The following is a 25,145-nucleotide window of genomic DNA, read 5'->3' as shown; positions in this document are numbered from 1 at the left end:
GGGAGTTCTGACCCCCTACACGAAGACCGGGCAGAAGATAGCCAGGACCCTGGACCCGGCCTTCCAGCCCTTCTGAGGGCTAAGGCTCGGCGTATCCAGCGGTCAAGACCCACCGGGCCAGCGGTGGGTCAGATATCCTCCCCTAGGTCCCAGCCGGATGACTCTAGGATAGCGGTAGACTTGAGAGTAAGTTCCGCCAAGACAGGAGGCTGTACCTCCTTAGGTTAGCAAGAGATCCGTGTGTAGGTCCCGCTAAGTCCGGAGGCTGTACCTTCTTAGGGTAACGGGTGAGGGGACCATACACCCTTTGTGTGTTAGGGAGTGCATCAGAGGACAATAAACAGAGTGTGCCTCATCAGAAGTTTATTCGTCATCATACAACACTACTTAAGTAATATAAATAAAGATGCCTCTCCAGTTATTGTCTCCTACAATACACATGCAAATGTACAATATTTCTTCTGATGAGTCTAAGAAGGCTTTTCTGGTATAACCGTAGCACACTGACAATATCGCCATTTAATAATAATAATACATTTATTTTGTACAGCACTTTTCCCACGCACGTGGGGGTCCGGATGGGTGTTAGCACAAATGGGTGGGGGCCCTGACGGGTGAGAGTCCGGAGAGGTGGGGGTCCGGACGGGCGGTGGCACGGACGGGCGGTGATCTAGATGGGTGGTGGCATGAGCGGGTGGGAGCCCAGACAGGTGGGGGTCCGGACGAGTGTGGGTCTGGACGGGTGAGGGTCCGGACGGGTGGGAGTCCAGATGGGTGGGGGTCTGGATGGGTCGCTTCACGAACAGGTGGAGTTGCAGATGGGTGGGGGTCCAGACGGGTGGGAGTCTGGACGGGCGGGGGTCCGGATCGGTGGGTGTCCGCACGGATGATGGCACAGACGGTTAGGGGTCCAGACGGATGGGGGCACGGATGGGTAGATGTCTGGATAGGTCGGGGTCCAGGTGGATTGGAGCCCAGATGGGTTGGGGCACGGACGGCTGGGAGTACGGATGGGTGGGAGCCCGGATGGGTGGGGGTCCGGAAGGATGAGTATCCGGACGGCTGGTGGCATAAATGGTTGAAAGCCCAGTCGGATGGGTGTCCAAACGGGTAGGGGGATGGACGGCTTGAATTTTGGATGTTTAGGGGTCCGAATGTGTGGGGGCACGGACGGGTGGGGGCACGGACGGGTGGGGGCCAGGATGGGAGGGGGCACGGACGGGTGGGGGCCCGGATGGGTGGGGGCCAGAATGGGTGGCGGTCAGGATGGGTGGGGTCTCGGATGGGTGGGGGCACGGATGGGTGGGGGCCCAGATGGGTGGGGGCACGGATGGGTGGGGGCCCGGATGGGTGAGGGCACGGATGGGTGGGGGCACGGATGGGTGGGGTCTCGGATGGGTGGGGTCTCGGATGGGTGGGGGCACGGATGGTTGGGGTCTCGGATGGGTGGGGGCCCGGATGGGTGGGGGCCCGAATGGGTGGGGGCACGGATGGGTGGGGGCCCGGATGGGTGGGGGCACGGATGGGTGGGGTCTCGGATGGGTGGGGTCTCGGATGGGTGGGCGCACGGATGGGTGGGGTCTCGGATGGGTGGCGTCTCGGATGGGTGGGGGCACGGATGGGTGGGGTCTCGGATGGGTGGGGGCCCGGATGGGTGGGGGCCCGGATGGGTGGGGGCACGGATGGGTGGGGGCCCGGATGGGTGGGGTCTCGGATGGGTGGGGTCTCGGATGGGTGGGGGCACGGATGGGTGGGGGCACGGATGGGTGGGGTCTCGGATGGGTAGGGTCTCGGATGGGTGGGGGCCCGGATGGGTGGGGTCTCGGATGGGTGGGGGCACGGATGGGTGGGGGCCCGGATGGGTGGGGGCACGGATGGGTGGGGGCCCGGATGGGTGGGGTCTCGGATGAGTGGGGGCACGGATGGGTGGGGGCAGGAACGGGTGGGGGCACGAACGGGTGGGGGCACGGACGGGTGGGGGCACGAACGGGTGGGGGCACGGACGGGTGGGGTCTCGGATGGGTGGGGGCACGGATGGGTGGGGTCTCGGATGGGTGGGGGCACGGATGGGTGGGGTCTCGGATGGGTGGGGTCTCGGATGGGTGGGGGCACGGATGGGTGGGGTCTCGGATGGGTGGGGGCCCGGATGGGTGGGGGCCCGGATGGGTGGGGGCCCGGATGGGTGGGGGCACGGATGGGTGGGGTCTCGGATGGGTGGGGTCTCGGATGGGTGGGGGCACGGATGGGTGGGGTCTCGGATGGGTGGGGTCTCGGATGGGTGGGGTCTCGGATGGGTGGGGGCCCGGATGGGTGGGGTCTCGGATGGGTGGGGTCTCGAATGGGTGGGGGCCCGGATGGGTGGGGGCCCGGATGGGTGGGAATCCGGACGAATGAGTGTCCGGACGGCTGGTGCCATGAACGGGTGGAAGCCCAGTCGGGTGGGTGTCCGTTCGGGTAGGGGCATGGATGGGTTGGGGTCTGGCTGTATCGGGGTCCGAATGTGTGGGGGCACGGATGGGTGGGGGCAGGAACGGGTGGGGGTTTGGACGTTTGGGGTCTCCCACGGGTACGTGTCTGGACGGCTGTGGGCCTGGACGGCTGGGGGTGTGGACGGGTTGGGGCCTCGAGTTGATACTTGTAAGTGGATGATGATGATGATAGCAATGATGGTTGATAGCATCTGCGCATTTTAATTGGGGAAGAGTTCCGGGCGGCTGCCCGTGCAGCTGATTGTGGGTAGGATGAGGGAGCGGTGGGGTTGCGAGCACGAGGAAGCCGTGTGTCGTCATCCTCAGCACGGCCTCCGCAGACGAGACGTTTGAACAACTTGCGCACAAAGTGCCAGATTCTCGTGCGCCTGCTTTTGGGCCCGCAAGGTTCACACGCTTCTGCTTCCCGCGTCATCCATGGGTGTTGGAGAGCTTCTTTTGGGGTGGGTCGCTCTTCTGGCGTCCAACTGAAAACACAAAAAGTACACTTCTTAAAATAACCAAATTAAAAAGAGAGACTGCTCCCCATAACAGAGGTGTTGTTTTGCGTTAGATCGCGGAAATATGAATGTGTCGTAAAACCCGCCACCACCCACGTTCGCTGCGTAAATAAAACATCCCAATTAGTTACTGGTTCAACACACCGATGGCGCTGGAGAGTAAACCAACAACATTTACCGTACAAGCCTCGTGACGTTTCGCCAGTAATTACAACCAGCCTCATCAGGCGACAGCCAGAATTGTGGAGAAATCCTCCTAACCGAAAAAAACCTCTTATGGATAATATTGGTCGCACAAGCCTCCGTGTTAAACAGACACTGTTGCCTATTTAATTCACGTATAAATTAACCTCGAATTGTTATCTTCTAAGCGGGGACCAACGTTTTTCACACAAATCCTTTTGTTTTTTGAAGCCCGTGTCTCACCATACAAATTATGTGACCATGTTAGGAATATAAAAGTGTGAAGATGACTTTTCCTTTTTGACGCATCTCCACGGAGAGATGCGGTGAGTGCTGGAGGCTCATTTGTGCCATGTTGCTGGTGCTTGCTCCATGCTCATTCTATGCATCCTTTGGTAGGATGTGCTGGTACTGATTGTAACAGAGAGAATTAGAATCTGATTCAGATTTCTTCTTCCCATTTTACTTTGGAGGGAAACTATTACGGATGAGTTTTCTATTTTCAATCAATAACCGAGATAAGACCATGAGTGACAGATAAGGTGGTTCCTCGTGTAAATAGGAAGGGTCTAAGTTTAGTTCCAAGCTTATTTTGTTTAACCAGATGAGAACTGAAAAGACCAGGATAGTCAATTTTACAAGCGCAACCTGGGGCATCAGTCTGCCATGACGGGTGATGATTGCCTCTGCGAGGTCCGTGTCTCGTCAAAAGTCTGCCTTTAAGTCCATGTGTCTATATGAGTGTGTGGGTGTGTAAGTCAGCATCTATACGAGTCGTTGGGTCTCCGTGAGTCTTTGAATCCGAGTCTATGGCACGGGGTCGGCAACCTTTCAAAGAAGCACTAGAGCCATTTTTACTTTTTTAACTTTGACCAAAAGGGTTTGAGAGCCGCATCACATGCAGAGTTACATGTACCCAAACACAGCAGCGGGTATACAGCAGATAACAATAACACATTCTGATTTCAATACACAAAATAGGTGATGGAATAAACTGTCTCTTTAGTTTTTGTCCCCTTTAGTTAACGATACAGTTTGACGACGTATTGTTGCCACCAAGACATTCCACAGTGACCCATTCCCTGGCATATTTAATCAATTATTGGTTTTTTTGGATTAGATCGAGTAAATATAGAAATGTATAATTAAACCCACCACCTCCCGACACAGCTAATTAGTAAGGTTTTTCACGTAAACAGAAAATGCCAATTCGTTACTAGTACAGCACTAGTGTGTAGTGTAGTGTATAGTAGTGTAGTGTATAGTAGTGTAGTGAATAGTAGTGTAGTGTATAGTTGTGTATAGTAGTGTATAGTAGTGTAGTGTATAGTAGTGTAGTGTATAGTAGTGTATAGTAGTGTCGTGTATAGTAGTGTATAGTAGTGTTGTGTATAATGTATAGCAGTGTAGTGTATAGTATTGTATAGTAGTGTATAGTAGTGTAGTGTATAGTAGTGTTGTGTATAGTTGTGTAGTGTATGGCAGTGTAGTGTATAGCAGTGTAGTGTATCGTAGTGTAGTGTATCGTAGTGTATAGTGTAGTGTATAGTATTGTATAGTGTAGTGTATAGTAGTGTAGTGTATAGTAGTGTAGTGTATAGTAGTGTAGTGTATAGTAGTGTAGTGTATAGTGTAGTATATAGCAGTGTATAGTGTAGTGTATAGTGTATAGTAGTGTAGCGTATAGTAGTGTAGTGTTGTATAGTAGTATATAGTGTAGTGTATAGTGTAGTGTATAGTAGTGTAGTGTATAGTAGTGTAGTGTACAGTAGTGTAGTGTATAGTAGTGTAGTGTACAGTAGTGTATAGTAGTGTATAGTGTAATCCTCACAGGGCATCACAACAGTTGATTCAGCCCTTATCAGCAGCAAGCATTTTGGATATTTTTACTTGTGCACAATTCTCTTAAGGCTTTTGCTTCACTGAAACCAATATTAGTTTTTGCCAATTTACTGTTCTCAATAATCTTGGCAACCTCATGCCTAGTCATCTCAGCTTATGCGGGCGATGACTAACTTTCTGAGTCCTCTTTCAGCAATTATCTCATCGACAGGGATTGTACGGTGGGGCACCAGCAAAATGAAGACCTTCAGGGAGGACTGAAACCATATCGCCGGATAATTCAACGTTCAATGATAGGGATTACCGTTGAACAATCACAGGTGTAAGGGAATCTGCGAGCCACCCTTCCGCGCACACGCACCACGCAGACACAACATCTCCGCTCTCACGAACACGCACCAATCACACGCGCGGGAATATGCTGGACGGGGGGGGGGGGGTCAAGGGTTAAAGGGCAAATGACGTCACCCGGTCCAGAGGCGTACCGGACGTGGATGTGTATTGGGAGCAAGGGCAGAGAGGTTAAAAGGGGGCTGTGTGCTCGGGGTTGGCTTGGAACGAGAGTCGCTTTGCGATATTCTTTGGTTCTATTCGGTAAAGTCACGTAGGTAAAAAAAAATCACGACGTTTCGGCCACAACACAAGTGGCCTTCATCAGGTGAAGGGACCGGACTATCCAGAGGACAGTGTCCGGTCCCTTCACCTGATGAAGGCCACTTGTGTTGTGGCCGAAACGTCGTGATTTTTTTGTTTAATTTTTTTACCTACGTGACTTTACCGAATAGAACCAAAGAGTGTGGATCCTTGCAGTCACGAAAGCTTCAAATCTAGAATTGCTGTGCGTTGTTGAATTAAAGAAGTGGTTCAACTATTCCCCGACTCCTCTTCACAGGTATGGCTATTTTAGTGCACACAATCGACAGGAGGTACAAGAATAATGGCCTCGCATAATATGCACGCGTAATGAGTGTGATTACCATATAAATAACCCAACCGGCAATGCATACCCATTGTCATTTACAGTAAAACCTTGGATTGCGAGTAACTTGGCATGCGAGTGTTTTGCAAGATGGACAAAACTTTCAAATAAATATTAATTTGATATACGAGCGAGGGTCTAGCAATACGAGTAGTGTACGTGTACACGCTTTGTACTGCCGAGCGTCACGTGATCACAACTGATATACGAGCGAGGGTCTAGCAATACGAGTAGTGTACGTGTATACACTTTGTCTGCCGAGCGTCACGTGATCACAACTGATGTACGAGTGCTTTGGATTACAAACACGTTTCCGGAACGAATTATGCTGCGCAATTCAAGGTTTTTACTGTACATGCATTCATTAATCCCCCCCAAACCCAACTTCGTTCAAGACGGGCTCGCAAGTGATGCCATCACACACCTACCCCTCTATTTAAGGAACGAAACAGTAGGGGATTTGTCCACAAATCTTGCTGTCGCCTGATGAAGCGAGTTGTAATTACTGGCGAAATGTTGAATTCTGATTGTAAATGTTGTGGCTTCGCTTTCCAACACACCGGTGTGCTGTACTAGTAATGATTTATGCGATTTAACCCAAAAAAAACCTGTATTAGGGGTGAAAACCTACGTGTTAAATTATCAGTTTAACACGTGACCAATATTATTATAGTGTAGTGTATAGTGTAGTGTAAAGTGTAGTGTATAGTGTAGTGTATAGTGTAGTGTATAGTAGTGTATAGTGTAGTGTATAGAGTAGTGTATAGTAGTGTATAGTGTAGTGTATAGTGTAGTGTATAGTGTAGTGTATAGTGTAGTGTAAAATAATGTTTAAGATTTTTTTTTAAAAGCTACCTGCAGTGAACCAATGATTATGCTGATCAGATGTACTCATTTTCTGCTGCGGGTATCTTCACAAATGCACCCAATAAATTCAAGGTAGAAGCCAAAGAGCTGCGTTCGGCTCCAGAGCTACAGGTTGACAACCCCCTAAGTCTACGGCATTAGTCTGCTGTCAGTAGTTAGCGATGATTGCTGCTTTGCGAGTAATAATCCACATCGGGTAACTCGCGGTGTAATTTTTGAATTTGACAAACTTTAGCTCTGACGCCGGCCCACAATGGCCTACTCTTGCGATGAATGCCACCGGGTCACTGCCTCCTGCTACAAAGCGCAGAGGTGTCATGGAGTGTTACCATGGTGGTTCTTACACCCTCGTTGCTAATCAGGAGGGCACGGCCAAGTTACAAGTGCAAAGTGACATCGTGATGAGGGGGTGGGGAGGATGAGTTTGCACGAGGGGACGCCTGCTGCATATTTGTTCTCCCTGTGGTCGTGTGGATTTTTCTCTGGGTCCTATGGTTTTTCCTGCACGTTTAGAATAAACGTAACGCGTTCAGAGTATTTGACTGCTGCTATGCACACGACAATAAGCCACTTCGTTCAGCTATCATTTGTGGCCAGTGTTGCTTCTGTTAAAGGGCCGTATAGCTCCGTGGGCCTTACCTGGTAAAATAAAAAATAGTCGAGAATACGTGATCGCTCGTTTAGCTCAGTCTGCTAAGTGGGGACATTGCAGGAACAATCCCAATTGCTCCTCACCACCTCCCCATTGTGTCGAAATTTTAAGGTGGTGAAATGTAATCGGACGTGAATTTGCGAGTGAATGCCGAGGGAAATCCAAAGTGGGACACTTACTGTAGGAAACACTTGATGAACTCCTGGAAAGAGCTGTCCAAGTCGTTCAGGAACGTGTCGAGAGGAAAGCAGTGAGGCATTCGTTCGATGCATCCCTCAGTCAGCTGTCCAGATTCGTCTGGGGAAGGGACAACAGATAACGAAATGGATCACAGTATTAGCCTTTCATACGACAACAGCAAAAGGTGCAGATAATCATTTAGTGGGGAAGCCAATGAGGGAATTCTGAAAGCTAAAGCACGGGATTCAATTGTCGTCCAGTGCCGTCCTCTCTCCAGAACGTCGGTGGCACGCAGCCACGAATTGAAAACTAATTTATTTGAGAACTGCTTTTGGTGCTTAGTTTGTTGTCCTTCCACCGGCAAACCTCTGATCAGCATGCTTGGCGGCGTACGGTGCGAAAGAAGTTCAATGTACGTGGGGGCGGAGCCGGGGGGGGTGACAGGGGTGACATTCTGCGTATAAGTGTACGACACTCGGTCTGGCGGACTCCGTGCAACTGCATTGTCAGAGCGTGTCCGCCAACCGATGGCGTCTAGTTCAACAACCTGACTCTCTAAATCATTCTTGAAATTAACATTTGTTGAATGTCGCCCCGGCCTGAAATCCTGGCTCCGCCCCTGAATGTACGTACATGAGGTAGCACCGCTGCCTTCCACTCGGCTCTGTCATCCGCCGGTCTCGCCACATCCTTATGTGCGTCCAAGTCCATCCGCTTTAATGTCCGTCAAAATATAGAATTTCTAATGCGCACAGCATTTACTCACTCGCGATGAGAGAATTACTCAGAGGCGCAAGTAACCACGGGCAAGCAGGAAGGCCGCCACGCAGTGGACTCCAATCACCTGGCCAAGTTTAGATTTGAAGCTTTCGTGACTGCAAGGATTCATCTTCTTTGGTTCTTTCGGTAAAGTCACCACGTAGAATGAGAATAAAATAATAAATTAACAAAATAACACAATAAAATTCTCACGACGTTTCGGCTACAACACAAGTGGCCTTCTTCAGGTGGCCTTCTTCCTTTCACCTGAAGAAGGCCACTTGTGTTGTGGCCGAAACGTCGTGTGAATTTTATTGTGTTGTTTTATTTTCTTAATTTATTATTTTATTTTATTCTCATTCTACGTGACTTTACCGAAAGAACCAGAGAAGACAGCTGGCCAAGCTCGATGGTTTCTCTGTATTTGAAGGTGTCATCTATTACACTATTAATGTATCCTCCTATTTTACAAGGCAAGGCCCGCTGACATATATAGCGCTGTTTTAGCAGAGAAATGGCAATCGCAAACGAGAGCTGAACGAAGTGGTATATAATTACATCAAGATTTATAGCGACCAAATGCGTTTAAACGCACGATGTTGATTCTAAACGTGGGGGGGGGGGGGAAACTGAAGCACGTGGAGAGAAATGCACGCAACCCAAGAGGAAAACATGCAAACTCAAAATATACAGGCATCAGGGTCGAGATGGACATCACAAACTCGATGTATCCAATTTGCATCTTCGTTATATATAAAACAAAAACGTGTTTCCGAATACATTCGTCACGCAACATCCATTTCACGTTCTTAAAAAAATGCATTATAGCAGAACTGACTGTATTTTTCCCTTACCGAAATACATGCTCCGAAGCGGTGCAGCCTCCAGCATTTCTGATGGAGGATCATTCAGGATCTGGAAATAGATTCACACGTTTGTTGGTACATCACTGGAAAGTTCAGAGCTTCTTGTAGTCACGGTTTCATATAAATTCGATTATTTCTCGATGATGCATCCAATTAGTCGGATCGAACCACAAGTTGTGCTGCCGCAAATGGTGCATTCCCCAAGTGCTTGCCACAAACAGTTTGAACCCCCCCCCCCCCCCAGCTGCGATACATTTCCACGTGATGATAAGCCAATTTGTTGAGCTATCATTGATGGCAAGGTCGCTTGTGCAAAATAAGTTCATCCCTCAGCGGGGGTTGCCTGGTAGGATGGGGATGGTTTAGTTTGATTTGTTTGTGTTTGGGTAATTTGTTTACCTTGCGTGCACTTTACCCTCCTAACGTGTTTTGTACTGTTTGTTGTTATAACATTCTTACCCCGTGCCCCTATTGGACATCTGTGAAAAAAAGCTTTACAGCTCTTCGGATTCCTCCAGTATAAATACACATTCTGATTCAAATTTCGCTAAGGTACCTTTTATCTGTGTTGAAATGTGAAACAAAGAGTGGGTAAAATATTAACATTAAAATCCATTGCTTTTTTTTTCTCTTTAAAAGTGACATCCACCCTTAAATTTGTATGGGTTTTGGGACGATTGGCTTAACAAATTTTTCTCACCAATATCATCCATAAGGGAGGTTTTTGAGTTAGATCGCGTTAATATAAATGCATCGTTCTACCTGCCACCATCCGACACAGTGAATAATTAAGGTTTGTCACGTAAACAAAACATGCCAATCCGTTACGAATTCAGCACACCGGTGTATGGAAGAGTAAATCCACAACATTCACCATTCACTGCGGTGTGCTGAACTCATGCAATTTGTCCACAAATTGCAGGGTAAGTATGCATCACTTGTGAACTGCATGCATTTGATGCTCGCAAGTGTTCATTCTCTTCTTACATTCAACCAACAAAATAAACTTCGAAGAAGCAAGTGCTCCGTGCTCAATGGGTAATCATAGCCACGTGGTTTGGCTTGCCGCAAGGAAATTTTGAAGATAAATTGTTACCACCTGTGAATGACTAATTATAGCAACTTTCATGTATTACCGCGCTTATATTGCCCTACATGACCGCTATGTCACGTGACTATACAGTGTGGTGATTGTACCTTCGTGAGGCCAGGGACATCCAGCCAGAATTTCCACGTCGGAAGCAGCCTTTTGCCCACGGCCAACTCGGCCAGTATGACGCCAACCGACCAAAGGTCGATGGGCGAGCCGTATGGGAGACCCAGCAGAGCTTCGGGGGCCTTGTAGCCCGGGGTCCCCCTGACCTTGACAACTGTACAGAAGGAAGAGACGATGACGGTGGTCCGGAGCACAAAGTTGTCTTTGTGATGTTTTCTCACGCGATGCGCTCACCTACCTTGGACGTCACAGGGTAGGTGTGGATTTCCACTGGAATGTGAACCATCCCTTCTTGCAATGGATCTACCATAACCTTATTACCCAGGGCTTAGGCAGCGTCGCTTATATTAACAGAAAATAGTACACGGGAGACATGCTACTATGGTACATTGCAAGTAACACCATCCTATTGTAAATTGATATGATGGACTCGTGGATTTGTTAGTACAGTATAAACCTTGGATTGCGAGCATAATTCGTTCCGGAAACGTGTTTGTAATCCAAAGCGCTCGTATATCAAAGCGCTCGTATATCAGTTGTGATCACGTGACGCTCGGCAGACAAAGCGTATACGTACTGCTCGTATTGCAAGACCTCACTCGTTTATCAAATTAATATTTATTTTAAAAATGTGCTCGTCTTCCAAAAACTCGCAATCCAAGGTTCTACTGTATCTAGTTACAACGACATCTCAGGGGTTGTTAACGTGCTCCAAAAACAACTTACACGGTTGGTCTTCATTAAAGCAGGCGTTAAAGTCAATCATCTTTATGGAGCCTGTGTCATGGTCGACCACCATTATGTTTCCCTGAAGAAGAAGGAGAAGGAGAGAAAATGTGCATTAGGCTATAGGTCTGAGCATGACATGTTGCCTGCACACTACACAACTATACACTACACAACTATACACTACACTACTATACACTACACTATTATCCACTATACACTACACTACTATACACTACACTGCTATACACTACTATACATGACACTACTATACACTACACTACTATACACTACACTACTATACAATACTATACACTACACTGCTATACACTACACTGCTATACACAACACTACTATACACTACACTACTATACACTACTATACACTACACTACTATACAATACTATACACTACACTGCTATACACTATACACAACACTACTATACACTACTATACACGACACTACTATACACTACACTGCTATACACTACACTACTATACACTACACTGCTATACACAAACACAACTATACACTATACTACTATACACTACACTAGTATACACTACAATGCTATACACTACACAACTATACACTACACTACTATACACTACACTACTATACACTCCACTATACACTACGCAACTATAAACAACACTACTATACACTGCACTATACACAACACTACTACTATACACTGCACTATACACTACACTACTATACACTACACTACTATACACCACACTACTATACACTGCACTATACTATATACTACACTACTATACACAACACAACTATACACAACACTACTATACACTGCACTATACTATACGCTACACTATACACTGCACTATACTATACACTACACTACCATACACTACACTACGTATACACTACACTAATGTACACAACACTATGTATACACTGCACTATACTATACACTACACAACTATACACAACACTACTATACAATGCACTATACTATACACTACACAACTATACACAACACTACTATACACTGCACTATACACTACACTACTATACACTGCACTATACACTACACTACTATAGACTACTATACACTACACTACTATACACTATACTATACACTACACTACTATACACTATACTATATACTACACTACTATACACTATACTATATACTACACTACTATACACTGCACTATACTATACACTACTATATACTATACACTATACTACACTACACTATACACTACACTAGGAGTCTGCAGCATGACATGTGCAGAACTCGTCACCAATTACCTCGGCCTCAGTAGCAGTCCTTAGGCGGTCATAGAAACGAGTTCTCATCATTACTGTGGGGGTCTTACTGACTATAGGAAAGGCCGTAAAAGCGGAAGGTCGCAAGCCAAATCGTTGTAAGCCAGAGGCCACCTGTATATTTTTTCACGAAAGATTGGATGCTTTGGTTAACAACAATAGCGCCAATTCTAATATCCACTTAAATTTGTAAGAACGAAGTCTGAATACCGGATTAAACCTGTCAACCTCAAGATAATGTGAACTGGGGGCGTGTGATGACCTAAACTGTGAGCTTTGCTTATGAGTCCTAATTGAGATATGATTCTCCAAACTTACTGGCGTGATGTTCCCATGAACAACTTTCTTTTCTTTAAAGAAAGCCAAGACCTCCAGCAAAGATCGTCCGTACAATTTAACAAGGTCCAAAGGGAAGGGACCTTTCTGCCGCAGGACATCCTGAAGATTCCCTCCCCTGAAGACAAAAAAACACATCCAATGCCGATAAAGTCATACATATTCCAACGTAAATGTGCTTACATATCTAATATACATGTGCAATGAATATTGTTACACCGTAACGGTAAGGTAAGGCTTGAGATACGTACATATTCCTGGAATGTCTATTGATTTAAACTGACTTAAAACATTCCGACTGTTTACCAGATGTTTTGCAGCAAATAAAGAAACATTCTTGATATATTCTAATCTATATATACAGTATACTGCTGCAGAGTCTGCAGATAATACTAGAGTCTGTAGATACTACTATAGAGTCAGTATATACTACTATAGAGTCTGCAGATACTGCTATAGAGTCTGTAGATACTATAGAGTCTGCAGATACAATAGTCAGTAGATACTACTATAGAGTAAGTAGATACTGATATAGAGTCTGCAAATACTACTATAGAGTCAGTAGATACTACTATAGAGTCAGTAGATACCACTATAGAGTAAGTAGATACTACTGTAGAGTCAGTAGATACTATTATAGAGTCAGTAGATACTACTGTAGAGTCAGTAGATACAATTATAGAGTCAGTAGATACTACTAAAGATGCAATAGGTACTACTATAGAGTCTGTAGATACTACTATAGAGTCAGTAGATACTACTATAGAGTCAGTAGATACCACTATAGATTAAATAGGTACTACGATAGATTCTGTAGATACTACTATAGAGTCAATAGATACTACTATAGTAATATCTATTAACTGGCACAAAACTGACACCTTTATTCAAGGCATCATGTTTGCAATAACCACAACACAAGCAGTCAAAAATGCAAACAAAAAGAGACAACTCTGATGATATGCACTGTCGTTGAATTTGATTGGTCCACACCCGAGACGGCTTTTCTTAGAGCCTAGTCTCCACTGGTGTTGGACCAGATGACGCCAAAAGACTAGGCTCTAAGAAAAGCCGTCTCGGGTGTGGACCAATCAAATTCAAGAACAGTGCTAATATCATTATCAGAGTTGACTCTTTTTGTTTGCATTTTTGACTGCATGTGTTGTGGTTACTGCAAACATGATCCCCTTGTATAAAGGTGTCAGTTTTTGTGCCAGCTAAAAGGGTAAAAACCTATTACTATATCTTGTTACTGGCAAAGGAGGTCTTTTAGTGTAAAGGCTTACCCCGAGCTCTCAATACTCTGATAGTGCACTGTTTTTGAGTTGTACGCCTTATGGTGTCATCTGGTCCAACACCAGTGGAGACTAGGCTCTAAGAAAAGCCGTCTCGGGTGTGGATCAATCAAATTCAAGGACAGTGCCAATATCATTATCAGAGTTGTCTCTTTTTGTTTGAATTTTTGACTGCTTGTGTTGTGGTTACTGCAAACATGATCACCTTGTATAAAGGTGTCAGTTTTTGTGCCAGCTAAAAGGGTAAAAACCTATTACTTTATCTTGTTACTGGCAAAGGAGGTCTCAACATGACTGTGTGAAGCAATTTGGTGTAATCCTTACGTGATGAGACTGAGAACCAGGTGCATTTTCCCATTCCACATGAATTGATCCAACAGCCTGACGACCCTCCTGTTTCTCAATTTCCTGAGGAAGGTAGCTTCATGCAAACGATCCACCTCCGTCATCCTGTGTGTAACGAATTCGACACAGATCAGACATCTCATCACAAACTACTACGAACCTCCATTACCGTGTACACCGGCAACTCTTTTAAACTGAACTATTATATATGCATATTCTTGGTTATTTCGGTAAAGTCACCACGTAGAAGGTAAACAATAAAATATTCAAAATATAAAACAATAAAATTCTCACGACGTTTCGACTGCAACACAAGCAATCATCATCATCATCAGGTGTGAAAACCACACCTGTGAAAACCAGATCTGATGATGATTGCTTGTGTTGCAGTCGAAACGTCGTGAGAATTGTATTGTTTTATATTTTTATTATTTTATTGTCTCCCTTCTACGTGGTGACTTTACCGAAAGAACCAGGAATATGAATCCCTGCAGTCACGAAAGCTTTAAATCAAATGTATTATATATTCATTTTACAAGGTAAGGCCTACTGAGCTATGTAGTTCTTTGTCAGAAGTGATTTGGCTACAGAGAATGCTCAACGAGGTGGCTTACCATTTGGAAATGTTAGGCACCCAAATACTCTTAAAACAAGTGTTTCTAAATGTTGAGAGAAATATCCCGGAGGACCCGGAGAAAAAAATCCACATGAACACGGTGGAAGAGAGAGAGAAGACGCTAACTCCAAATACATAGCAGGTCGCTCAAGAGCTGCAACATTTCAAGTGGTAAACGTTCAGACTATGAACGGTGCAGGCTGCTCAACAAGTAAATGAAATTTGATGGGGAACGCGATACAGCAACTCCGATTAGCACAGTTGACTACGTACAGTGTGAAAGAAGTTTGATTTAAAGCTTTCGTGACTGCAGGGATTCATATTCTTGGTTCTTTCGGTAAAGAACCAAGAATATAAATAAATATATTGTTTCCCTTCTACGTGACTTTACCGAAAGAACCAAGAATATAGTGCGAAAGAAGTTCAACATACATATGTATTATGCTATACACTACATACTTCACTACAGACTACACTATACACTACATACTACACTACACACTACACTACTATACACAACAGCAAACATTAAACTAATTTTCAATGGTACAGTATATTTTTCAAGTAGTGGTACCCCAAACTTTCGCAGCTCTTAAAAATTCCCCTTTTCACACCATCAATAGGTAAACTCCCCCTCCCCCCCGCGCCAACCGGCATGTGCACCCGCATGTACACCACCTCTACACCGTTCATCATGCTAAGTCGGCCAATCAGATGCTAATTTTTATGATAATTCCTTTGTCAAGGCACCTTGTTTCCTCGCACACAGCTTAAAGGTCGCGGTCTGAGCGTGGCTGTGTTTCACTCCAGCGCTGTCCTCGAGACAGCCTGGTGTTGTGGCCGAAACGTCGTGATTTTTGTTGTTTTATTTTTTACCTACGTGACTTTACCGAATAAAACCAAAGAGTATTAATTTAACTCATTTCTTTAGAACGGCTTTTTGTGTTTAGTTTGTTCTCCTTAGCTCACCCCCCCCCCCCCCCCCCCGATTATCACGGTTGGCTACGTACAGTGGGAAATAAGTAGTACGGAGTTAGACTGATGGCCTTAATCTAAGTTTTCTTGTGGTTGTTGTTGTTGTTTGACTTGCATCCCACTGGGATTTTTTTGCACACAGCGTTGGTGGTGAACGGTGCTTTTTTCAGGAATATTTTTGCTGTTTTTTTTTCCATGGATTTTCTGTTTGCACAGTCACACAAAGTCACTTTAAGATGTTTTTCTTGTTCGTGTTTTAGTTTTTTTGTTTGTTGTGGTTGCACCCGATTCAAGAGCCGAATGGCTCACAGGGCTATACCAAACTAAATCAAACTGAAACTGAAACACACATTAACTTCGCCAATCACGGAGCTTTCAATTGATTTGTTCCCATTTCCCGAGGCAGATATTTAGAAAGTTCGCAAGCTTGCAAATCTAAAATCGTCGTCCTGTTCCAACGTATTCTCACCTGTCAGCATTGTGTGTAACCTTCACTGCCACAATGATCTTATTCTTGCTGTCCGTGCATTCAAATACGTTGCTATATATTCCTGAGCCGAGTTGGGACGAAAACCAATAGTGGCGATTGATGCAGTACTTCCTCACCTAGGCATGGGGAAAGGGTTGGGGGGGGGGCAGAAGAGGAATGGGATCAGTGAGTGCAGCACGAGGCAGTTTATACAGTAATGCATATTCATTGTGATAGATGTCATTTGTGATTTATATGCATTCAAATTTCGATTTAAAGCTCTGCGTGACTGCAGGGATTCACATTCTTGGTTCTTTCGGTAAAGTCACGTAGAAGGGAAACAATGTCAATTTTTATTGTTTTATTTTCATTATTGTATTATTTCCCTTCTACGTGACCTTACCGAAAGAACCAAGAATATTATATGCATTCATTAACCACCCCCCCACCCCCCTCTGGCCTTCGCAACCGATTGGCTCACACGTGACGGCATGCCATTCATCCTTCCTCTCTTTAAGACAGAAACAGGAGGTATTCCCCCACAACTCTGGCTGTCGCCTGATGATGCTCGTAATTACTGGGTTTACTCTCCAAAACACCACTGTGCTGTACGAGTAACGAATCGGCATGCTCCGTTTACGCGACACAACTTACTAATTGGCTGTGTTGGGTGGTGGCCGGTTTAATGACACATTCAAATGTATGTGATCTAACACAAAAACATCTATTATGGAGTTTAGACATCAGGTCGCACGACCCCCACATGCTCTTTGGTTCCATTCGGTAAAGTCACGTAGGTAAAAAAATAAACAAAAATCACGACGTTTCGGCCTTCATCAGGTGAAGGGACCAACCTGTCCAGAGGACAGCAGAGGACAGGTTGGTCCCTTCACCTGATGAAGGCCACTTGTGTTGTGGCCAAAACGTCGTGATTTTTGTTTATTTTTTTACATACGTGACTTTACCGAATAGAACTAAAGACTATGGATCCTTGCAGTCACGAAAGCTTTAAATCTAGGACCCCCACATGCTCGTAAATAATCGGTGAAATACAAATCAACGTATAGGCGGTCTGCCTGTGGTGAGCGGTACAAAGAACAGCAAATTTTTGCGCAACAATCACTTATTTCCCCGCCGTGTTTCGCAAAACCCCGGTCGGAAAATCTTGCGGGGGGGGTCGGTGGTGGTGGTGCGAGTCAAAATCAGCTCTCCTGACGCGGAAGCAGCCGGAAGACGAAACGTTACTAGCGGCTGAACGCGAAGACGCTTCACAGCCTGCTGCTGTGTGGCAGCACCCAGACATGATGGCGATCGGCTGGCTCCGTGTTCCACAAAGGCAGATTTGACTCCTGGTGCCCTGGACTTTTGTCGGACGCTTTCTCGATGCACGCGCGGAATAATTTCCCGGTGGGCGGGTGCCATCAAAAAAAGGTCGCGACTCCCGTCACCGCGTTCGAATGGGGAAGAGCGGCCGCCGATTCAAAAGACAGCTCCGGATGGAGAGCCTGCAGCCCACTGAGCTGCAGATGACTTCACCAAAGAATTCAGTATCGCGTGCCTCTCTATCCACACCGGGGACACACTTTTTTGGTTTTGTAATATGCTTCGACGGCATTTTTATTCAGCGTCTGCTAACCCCAGGGGCGGGCAACCTTTCACAGAAGCAGCAGCGAAAATTGTCTGAGAGCCACAATCACACGGAGAGGCTACAGCACAGACAGGCAGCAGGGAATCTGCAGCAGCCGAAAATATTCCGACTGAAATCAACTTAACAGGTGATGGAATAAACTGCGTCTAATGCGGATTCGTACGTGCCCTTGGCTATGCATTACCAATACAGTTTGACTGTTGTCCATTTTGTGGTCACCATTCCCCGCCATAATTAATCAATAATCTTAACGTTACATTATGTTTAAGATTTAAGTCAATAAAAAAGGGCAAAGCAGCGGCCCGCAAGGGGGCAGCCTACAGAGCCCCTCGCTGCTCCGCAGAAGCAGCAGCAGCAGCAGGTTTGCCGGTCCGTGTGCTAGCACCGATGGTCAACTACAATTCCCAGAGCGGTAGTGAAAGCACGTTAAATAAGCAGGCTTGAACGTGGATCCGTGCCTGCAGAAACACACACGGCGTGATGGGCAGTCGAGAGCAGTGAAGAAACATCCAAATGTTGTTCTGTGCTCCCTGTTCTTCCACGTCTGTGCTCAAAGCCTTTACCAAACCTTCCCAGGACCAGCATGGTAAAAAAAAAATGGTTCAATTAGCACAAGCCCAAACCGAAGTTGGGCTTGTGCAGGGCTCATCCAGCAGTGGATTCGCAATCGGGCCGTGCATGTGACCCGTCCAAAGCGTCTCGATGCATCTCCCGAGTTGTGTCTGTCACGCAATTTGTGCGCGTGGTTCCAATGTCAATGCACTCGGGTTGTAAATTTTCTCATCCGCACGATGGCAAATAATGGCTCACATTCCTCAATAGCGTTGCCAAGTAGGAAATAAATATGTAACGAGTGACGTTTCGGGCAATGTGGCTTCGTCACAGCACGTAACGATCATACAAAACGACTGTTATAACCTGTGAAGAAGAGGCATCAGCCGCAACGTTGCGTAGTATATCGTTTTTTTAATGTTCTTGTAAGGCAATGTTAATGACGAATGTGTTATGATGCATCATGAAAAAGGGGCATTGCATGAAACGTTGGCCATTGTACTTTTTTTTCTCCAAAACGGCGTTTTTGACGAATTAGTTTTATGTTGACGTTGTTGTTGAATTCAGAATCAGGACGTTTATTTATACTGCAGGAATCCGATGAGCTATAAAGCTCTTCTTTCAACTGGCGTCCAGAACTTGGCACCAATGCTCCCCGGCAGCTGCAAGCTGCAGCAGCAGCACCAACTAAAAAAAAAGTCGCCATAACATTGCTGCACTTGACTGAATGTGTTTCAGATGGCGACTTTGTATTCTTTCTGGAACGCCATCCTGGAATTGCTCCCCCACACAAGTTACGGAGATTCAGACCTCACCGTCGACTATTTCTGCATACAAACATCAGACGTGCACACTCCTCGCCGCTCCGTGTGACTCCATGAGGCTTGCTGGGGTTCGGCGAGAGATGTTAATGCCCTCGCCTGGTATACAGGAGGACGTAGATTTGACCCCGGCCCTGCCGACCCCCTGACCATGGACGTCCAGGTCACCATGGAAGTCCAGTTTACCATGGAAGTCCAGTATACCATGGAAATTCAGTTTACCATGGAAGTCCAGTTTACCATGGAAATCCAGTTTACCATGGAAGTCCAATTCACCATGGAAGTCCAGTTTACCATGGAAATCCAGTTTACCATGGAAGTCCAATTCACCATAGAAGTCCAGTTCACCATGGACGTCCAGTTTACCATGGCAGTCCAGTTTACCATAGAAATTCAGTTTAACATGGAATTCCAGTTCACCATGGAAATCCAGGTTACCATGGAAGTCCAGTTTACCATGGAAGTTTAGTTTACCATGGATATTCAGTTTACCATGGAAGTCCAGTTTACCATGGAAATCAAGTTTACCATGGAAACTCAGTTTACCATAAAAATCCAGTTTACCATGGAAGTCCAGTTCACCATGGAAGTCCAGTTTACCATGGCAGTCCAGTTTACCATGGAAATTCAGTTTACCATGGGATTCCAGTTTACCATGGAAATTCAGTTTACCATGGAAGTCCAGTTTACATCGGAAGTCACGTTTACAATGGAAGTATACTTTACCATGGACATCTAGTTTACCATGGAAGTTAATTTACCATGAACATCGAGTTTACCATGAAAATCCAGCTCACCATGGAAGTCCAGTTCACCAAGGAATCCAGTTTACCATGGAAGTCCAGTTTAGGATGGAAGTTAAATTTACCATGTAAGTCTTGTTTACCATGGCATTCCAGTTCACCATGGTAGTCAAGTTCAATATGTAAATTCAGTTTACTATGGAATTCCAGTTCACCATGGAAATCCAGTTGACCATGGAAGTCCAGTTTACCATGGAAATCCACTGCACAATGGAAGTCCAGTTCACCATGGAAGTTCAGTTTACCTTGAAAATCCAGTTTACCATAGAAATCCAGTTTACAATGGAAGTATATGTTACCATGGACATCTAGTTTACCACGGAAGTTCAGTTACCATGAACATCGAGTTTACCATGGAAGTCCAATTTACAATGGAAGTCCAGTTCACCATGGAAGTCCAGTTTACAATGGAAGTATTTTACCATGGAAATCCATATTCTTGGTTCTTTCGGTAAAGTCACGTAGAAGGGAAACAATAAAAATAACAAAAATATAAAACAATGAAATTATAAAATTATATTATTTTATTGTTTCCCTTCTACGTGGTGACTTTACCGAAAGAACCAAGAATATGAATCCCTGCAGTCATGAAAGCTTTAAATCATCGAAGTTCAGTTAACCCATGGACATCCAGTTTACCATGGCAGTCCAGTTTAGGATGGAAGTTCAGTTTACCATGGAAGTCCAGTTCACCATGGTAATCAAGTTCACTATGGAAATTCAGTTTGCCATGGAAATCTAGTTCACCATGGAAGTCCAATTTACCATGGAAGTCCAGTTTACCATGGAAGTTCAGCTTACCATGGAACAGCTCAGTGGGTCTTACCTGGTAAACATAAAAAAATATATTCTTTGCTCTTTTGGTAAAGTCACGTAGAAGGCAAACAATTAAATAAAAAAATAAAAATACATATAACGATAAAATTCTCACGACGTTTCGACTGCAACACAAGCAGTCGAAACGTCGTGAGAATTTTATTGTTTCATATATATTTTTTATCGTATTGTTTCCCTTCTACGTGGTGACTTTACCGAAAGAACCAAGAATGTGAATCCCTGCAGTCACGAAAGCTTTAAATTAAAATAAAAAAATAGTTTACATCGTTAAGTTTAATAGTTTAGCTTACCCTTTTAAGTTTCATTGCTCTGGAGAATCAGCGTAAGAACGCAGTGGTGGAGGCGGGCACGGCCCCACGAAGTTGCTGCGTGACGTCACCGGGATGAGTGACGTAACAGCGAATGCGGGGATTCTCCTGGCACGTGACCAAAAACGAGACACGTAAAACGAATAGAACGTATTCTCTGCAGCACTGTTGTGTAAAGGGGCCGTTCATGAATGACGTCACGCACCTGGGGGGGGGGCGTGGTCAGCCATTTGTGACGATATATGACAGGGGGGGGGGGGTTGAGAAATGTGACGTCACATCAAAATGCGCAACTTTAAATCAAAATATAGAATTGTTACAAAAACACTCATTCTTAGCTCTCGGTAAAGTCACATTGAAGGGAAACAACGTGACTTTACCGAAAGAGCTAAGAATATAAATTAATGCAGTCACGAAAGCTTTAAATCAAAATTTAAAACACTAATTGTTATAACACTCCTACAACATCAGAGTGCAGCAAAAATCACGACGTTTCGGCCACAACACAAGCGGCCTTCATCAGGTGAAGGGACGAGACTGTCTGGAGGACAGCGCTGGAGTGAAAAAAGCCACGCTCAGATCACGACCTTTAAGCTGTGTGAGAAGAAACAAAGCGCCTTGACAAAGGAATTAGCATAGAATTTAGCATTGAAATGGCTGAGTGATTAGCTTGTGACTGGTCACAGAAATGGCTATGTTAAAGTTAAAGCATACACATCCGCAAAGGCAACCCTTAACAAAGGAATTAGCATAGAATTTAGCATTGAAATAGCTAAGTTAAAGTATACACATACGCAGAGGCACCCCTTGACAAAGGAATTAGCATAGAATTTAGCATTGAAATAGCTGAGTGATTAGCTTGTAACTGGTCACAGAAATAGCTATGTTAAAGTCAGAGCATATACATTCACCGAGGCACCTAGTACAAATCAAACAGGAGAATTTAGCGAAACACAACCACGCTCAGACCGCGGACCTTTAAGCTGTGTGCGAGCAAACAAGGTGTCCTGACAAAGAAATGAGCATAAAAATTAGCATTTGATTAGCCGATTTTAGAAAAGAGGTGGTGTACGTGCCGGTGGACTTGCCGTTTGGCGCGGGGGGGGGGGGGAGTTTACCTATTGATGGTGTGAAAAGGGAATTTATTAGAGCTGCGAAAGTTTGGGGTACCACTACTTGAAAAATATACTGTACCATTGAAATTAGTTTAATGTTTAGTTCGATTTAGAACATCTTTCCAATGGTTGCTTAATTTGAAACCATCTTCTCGGTTGAAATTGTGTCTGTGTTTGTAGATCTGAATTGCCTCGTGAATCTACAAACACAGACAATTTCAACCGAGAAGATGGTTTCGAATTAAGCAACCATTGGAAAGATGTTCTAAATCGAACTAAACATTAAACTAATTTCAATGGTACAGTATATTTTTCAAGTAGTGGTACCCCAAACTTTCGCAGCTCTTATAAATTCCCTTTTTCACACCATCAATAGGTAAACTCCCACCCCCCGCGCCAAACGGCAAGTCCACCGGCACGTACACCACCTCTTTTATAAAATCGGCCAATCAAATGCTAATTTTTATGCTAATTTCTTTGTCAGGGCACCTTGTTTGCTCGCACACAGCTTAAAGGTCCGCCGTCTGAGCGTGGTTGTGTTTCGCTAAATTCTCCTGTTTGATTTGTACTAGGTGCCTCGGTGAATGTATATGCTGACTTTAACATAGCTATTTCTGTGACCAGTTACAAGCTAATCACTCAGCTATTTCAATGCTAAATTCTATGCTAATTCCTTTGTCAAGGGGTGCCTCTGCGGATGTGTATACTTTAACTTAGCTATTTCAATGAGCCATTTCAATGCTAAATTATATGCTAATTCCTTTGTCAAGGCGCTTTGTTTCTTCTCACACAGCTTAAAGGTCGTGATCTGAGCGTGGCTTTTTTCACTCCAGCGCTGTCCTCCAGACAGTCTCGTCCCTTCACCTGATGAAGGCCGCTTGTGTTGTGGCCGAAACGTCGTGATTTTTGTTATTTTACTTTTTTACCTACGTGACTTTACCCAATAGAACCAAAGAGTATGGATCCTAGCAGTCACGAAAGCTTTAAATCTAGAATATGACGGGGGGGGGGGTTTGAGAAATGTGACGTCACATCAAAATGCGCAACTTTAAATCAAATTATAGAATTGTTATAAAAACACTAATTCTTAGCTCTTGGTAAAGTCACGTTGAAGGGAAACAACGTGACTTTACCGAAAGAGCTAAGAATATGAATTAATGCAGTCACGAAAGCTTTAAATCAACATTTAAAACACTAATTGTTATAACAACACTCCTACAACATCAGAGTGCAGCGCCATAGGAGGTACGAAGCTCAGTGGGCCTTACCCCGTACAATGTATATACATTTAAAAAACATTTAATATGATAGTGTAGTTAAATAGTTTTAATTTAATAATTTAATTTACCTTCTTTGGTTCTTTCGGTAAAGTCACGTAGAATGAGAATAAAATAATAAATTGATCAAATAAAATAACTCAATAATATTCTCACGACGTCCCGGCCACAACACAAGCGGCCTTCATCAGCGCTGTCCTACCAGTCTCGTCCCTTCACCTGATGAAGGCCGCTTGTGTTGTGGCCGGAACGTCGTGAGAATATTGTTATTTTATAAATTTATTATTTTATTCTCATTCTACGTGACTTTACCGAAAGAACCAAAGAAGATGAATCCTTGCAGTCACGAAAGCTTTAAATCGAAATTTAATTTACCTTCAGACGAGACTCGTGTCTGCCCGAGTCGCGGTTGAAGCACGGAGTGAGACGCCCGAGCTCCACGAAAGCGATCACGTGCCACGTGACGTCACCGGAAGAAGTGACGTGTCGCCAGGAGTTTCCTGGCACGTGACCACTGACGAATGACGTCACCGCCGGAAGTCGCAGCCCAGGCCAAGGAGTCAACAAAAACGTTCACGCATTTAAGAGGAAAATAAATAAGCAATATTTAAGTACAACTTTCATAAAAACACCGTGCTAGCAATGGCAGAACTCCACTGTTCCAGGAAGTGGCCCCGAAGCTTGCCATGACGTAAGGGGACCGTGGCCAGTTACAGCCAACGTCACTTGAGCGTGGACAATTAGACCCAAGTCGAAACGTAACATATAAAAAAAAGATTGTTTAGAATTTTTTTTAAATGTGATGATAGAATATAGTATTGTCATCGGTATGCCATAAGTATACCAAGTTTGCAGTCGATACCGCATTGGGAAGTGGGTTTAAATTGAGTTACAACATTTGAGGATACAACAGAGTTAATAAAAAGCGTGTAATAATAACAATAAAAAACGTCGTGTTTTATATGTTTTTTTTAATCTACGTGACTTTACCGAAAGAACCCCGAGAGAGAGAGAGAGTGTATGGATTCCTATAGTCACGAAAGCTTCAAATCAACATTGAGGAAAGTAAAAGCGAAGCCTCTTGTGATATTTTGGGTTCATATTTGGTTCTTTCGGTAAAGTCACCACGTAGAAGGGAAACAATAAAATAATAAAAATATAAAATTCTCACGTTTCGACTGCAACGCAA

General features: G+C 44.7%; 1 protein-coding gene across 1 annotated transcript; it reads right to left on the bottom strand.

The window, feature by feature from the left end:
* Nucleotides 1-346: 346 nt before the first annotated feature.
* On the bottom strand, nt 347-24,892 carry LOC142906427 (uncharacterized). The gene is made up of 10 exons (XM_076054131.1): nt 24,332-24,892; nt 21,547-21,672; nt 16,596-16,732; nt 14,515-14,640; nt 12,878-13,013; nt 11,260-11,341; nt 10,515-10,687; nt 9,306-9,366; nt 7,692-7,809; nt 347-2,956 (listed from the first exon to the last, which is right to left on the bottom strand). The coding sequence occupies exons 2-10, from the start codon at nt 21,559-21,561 to the stop codon at nt 586-588; spliced, it is 3,219 nt and encodes a 1,072-aa protein (XP_075910246.1). The 5' UTR covers nt 21,562-21,672; nt 24,332-24,892; the 3' UTR covers nt 347-585.
* Nucleotides 24,893-25,145: the final 253 nt, after the last annotated feature.

The sequence above is a fragment of the Petromyzon marinus genome, chromosome 64 (genome assembly GCF_048934315.1).
Source record: "Petromyzon marinus isolate PM22_M1 ecotype Great Lakes invasive population chromosome 64, UKy_Petmar_22M1.pri1.0, whole genome shotgun sequence".
Classification (NCBI taxonomy): Eukaryota; Metazoa; Chordata; class Hyperoartia; order Petromyzontiformes; family Petromyzontidae; genus Petromyzon; species Petromyzon marinus.
This window is presented reverse-complemented; position numbering and strand designations above follow the sequence as displayed.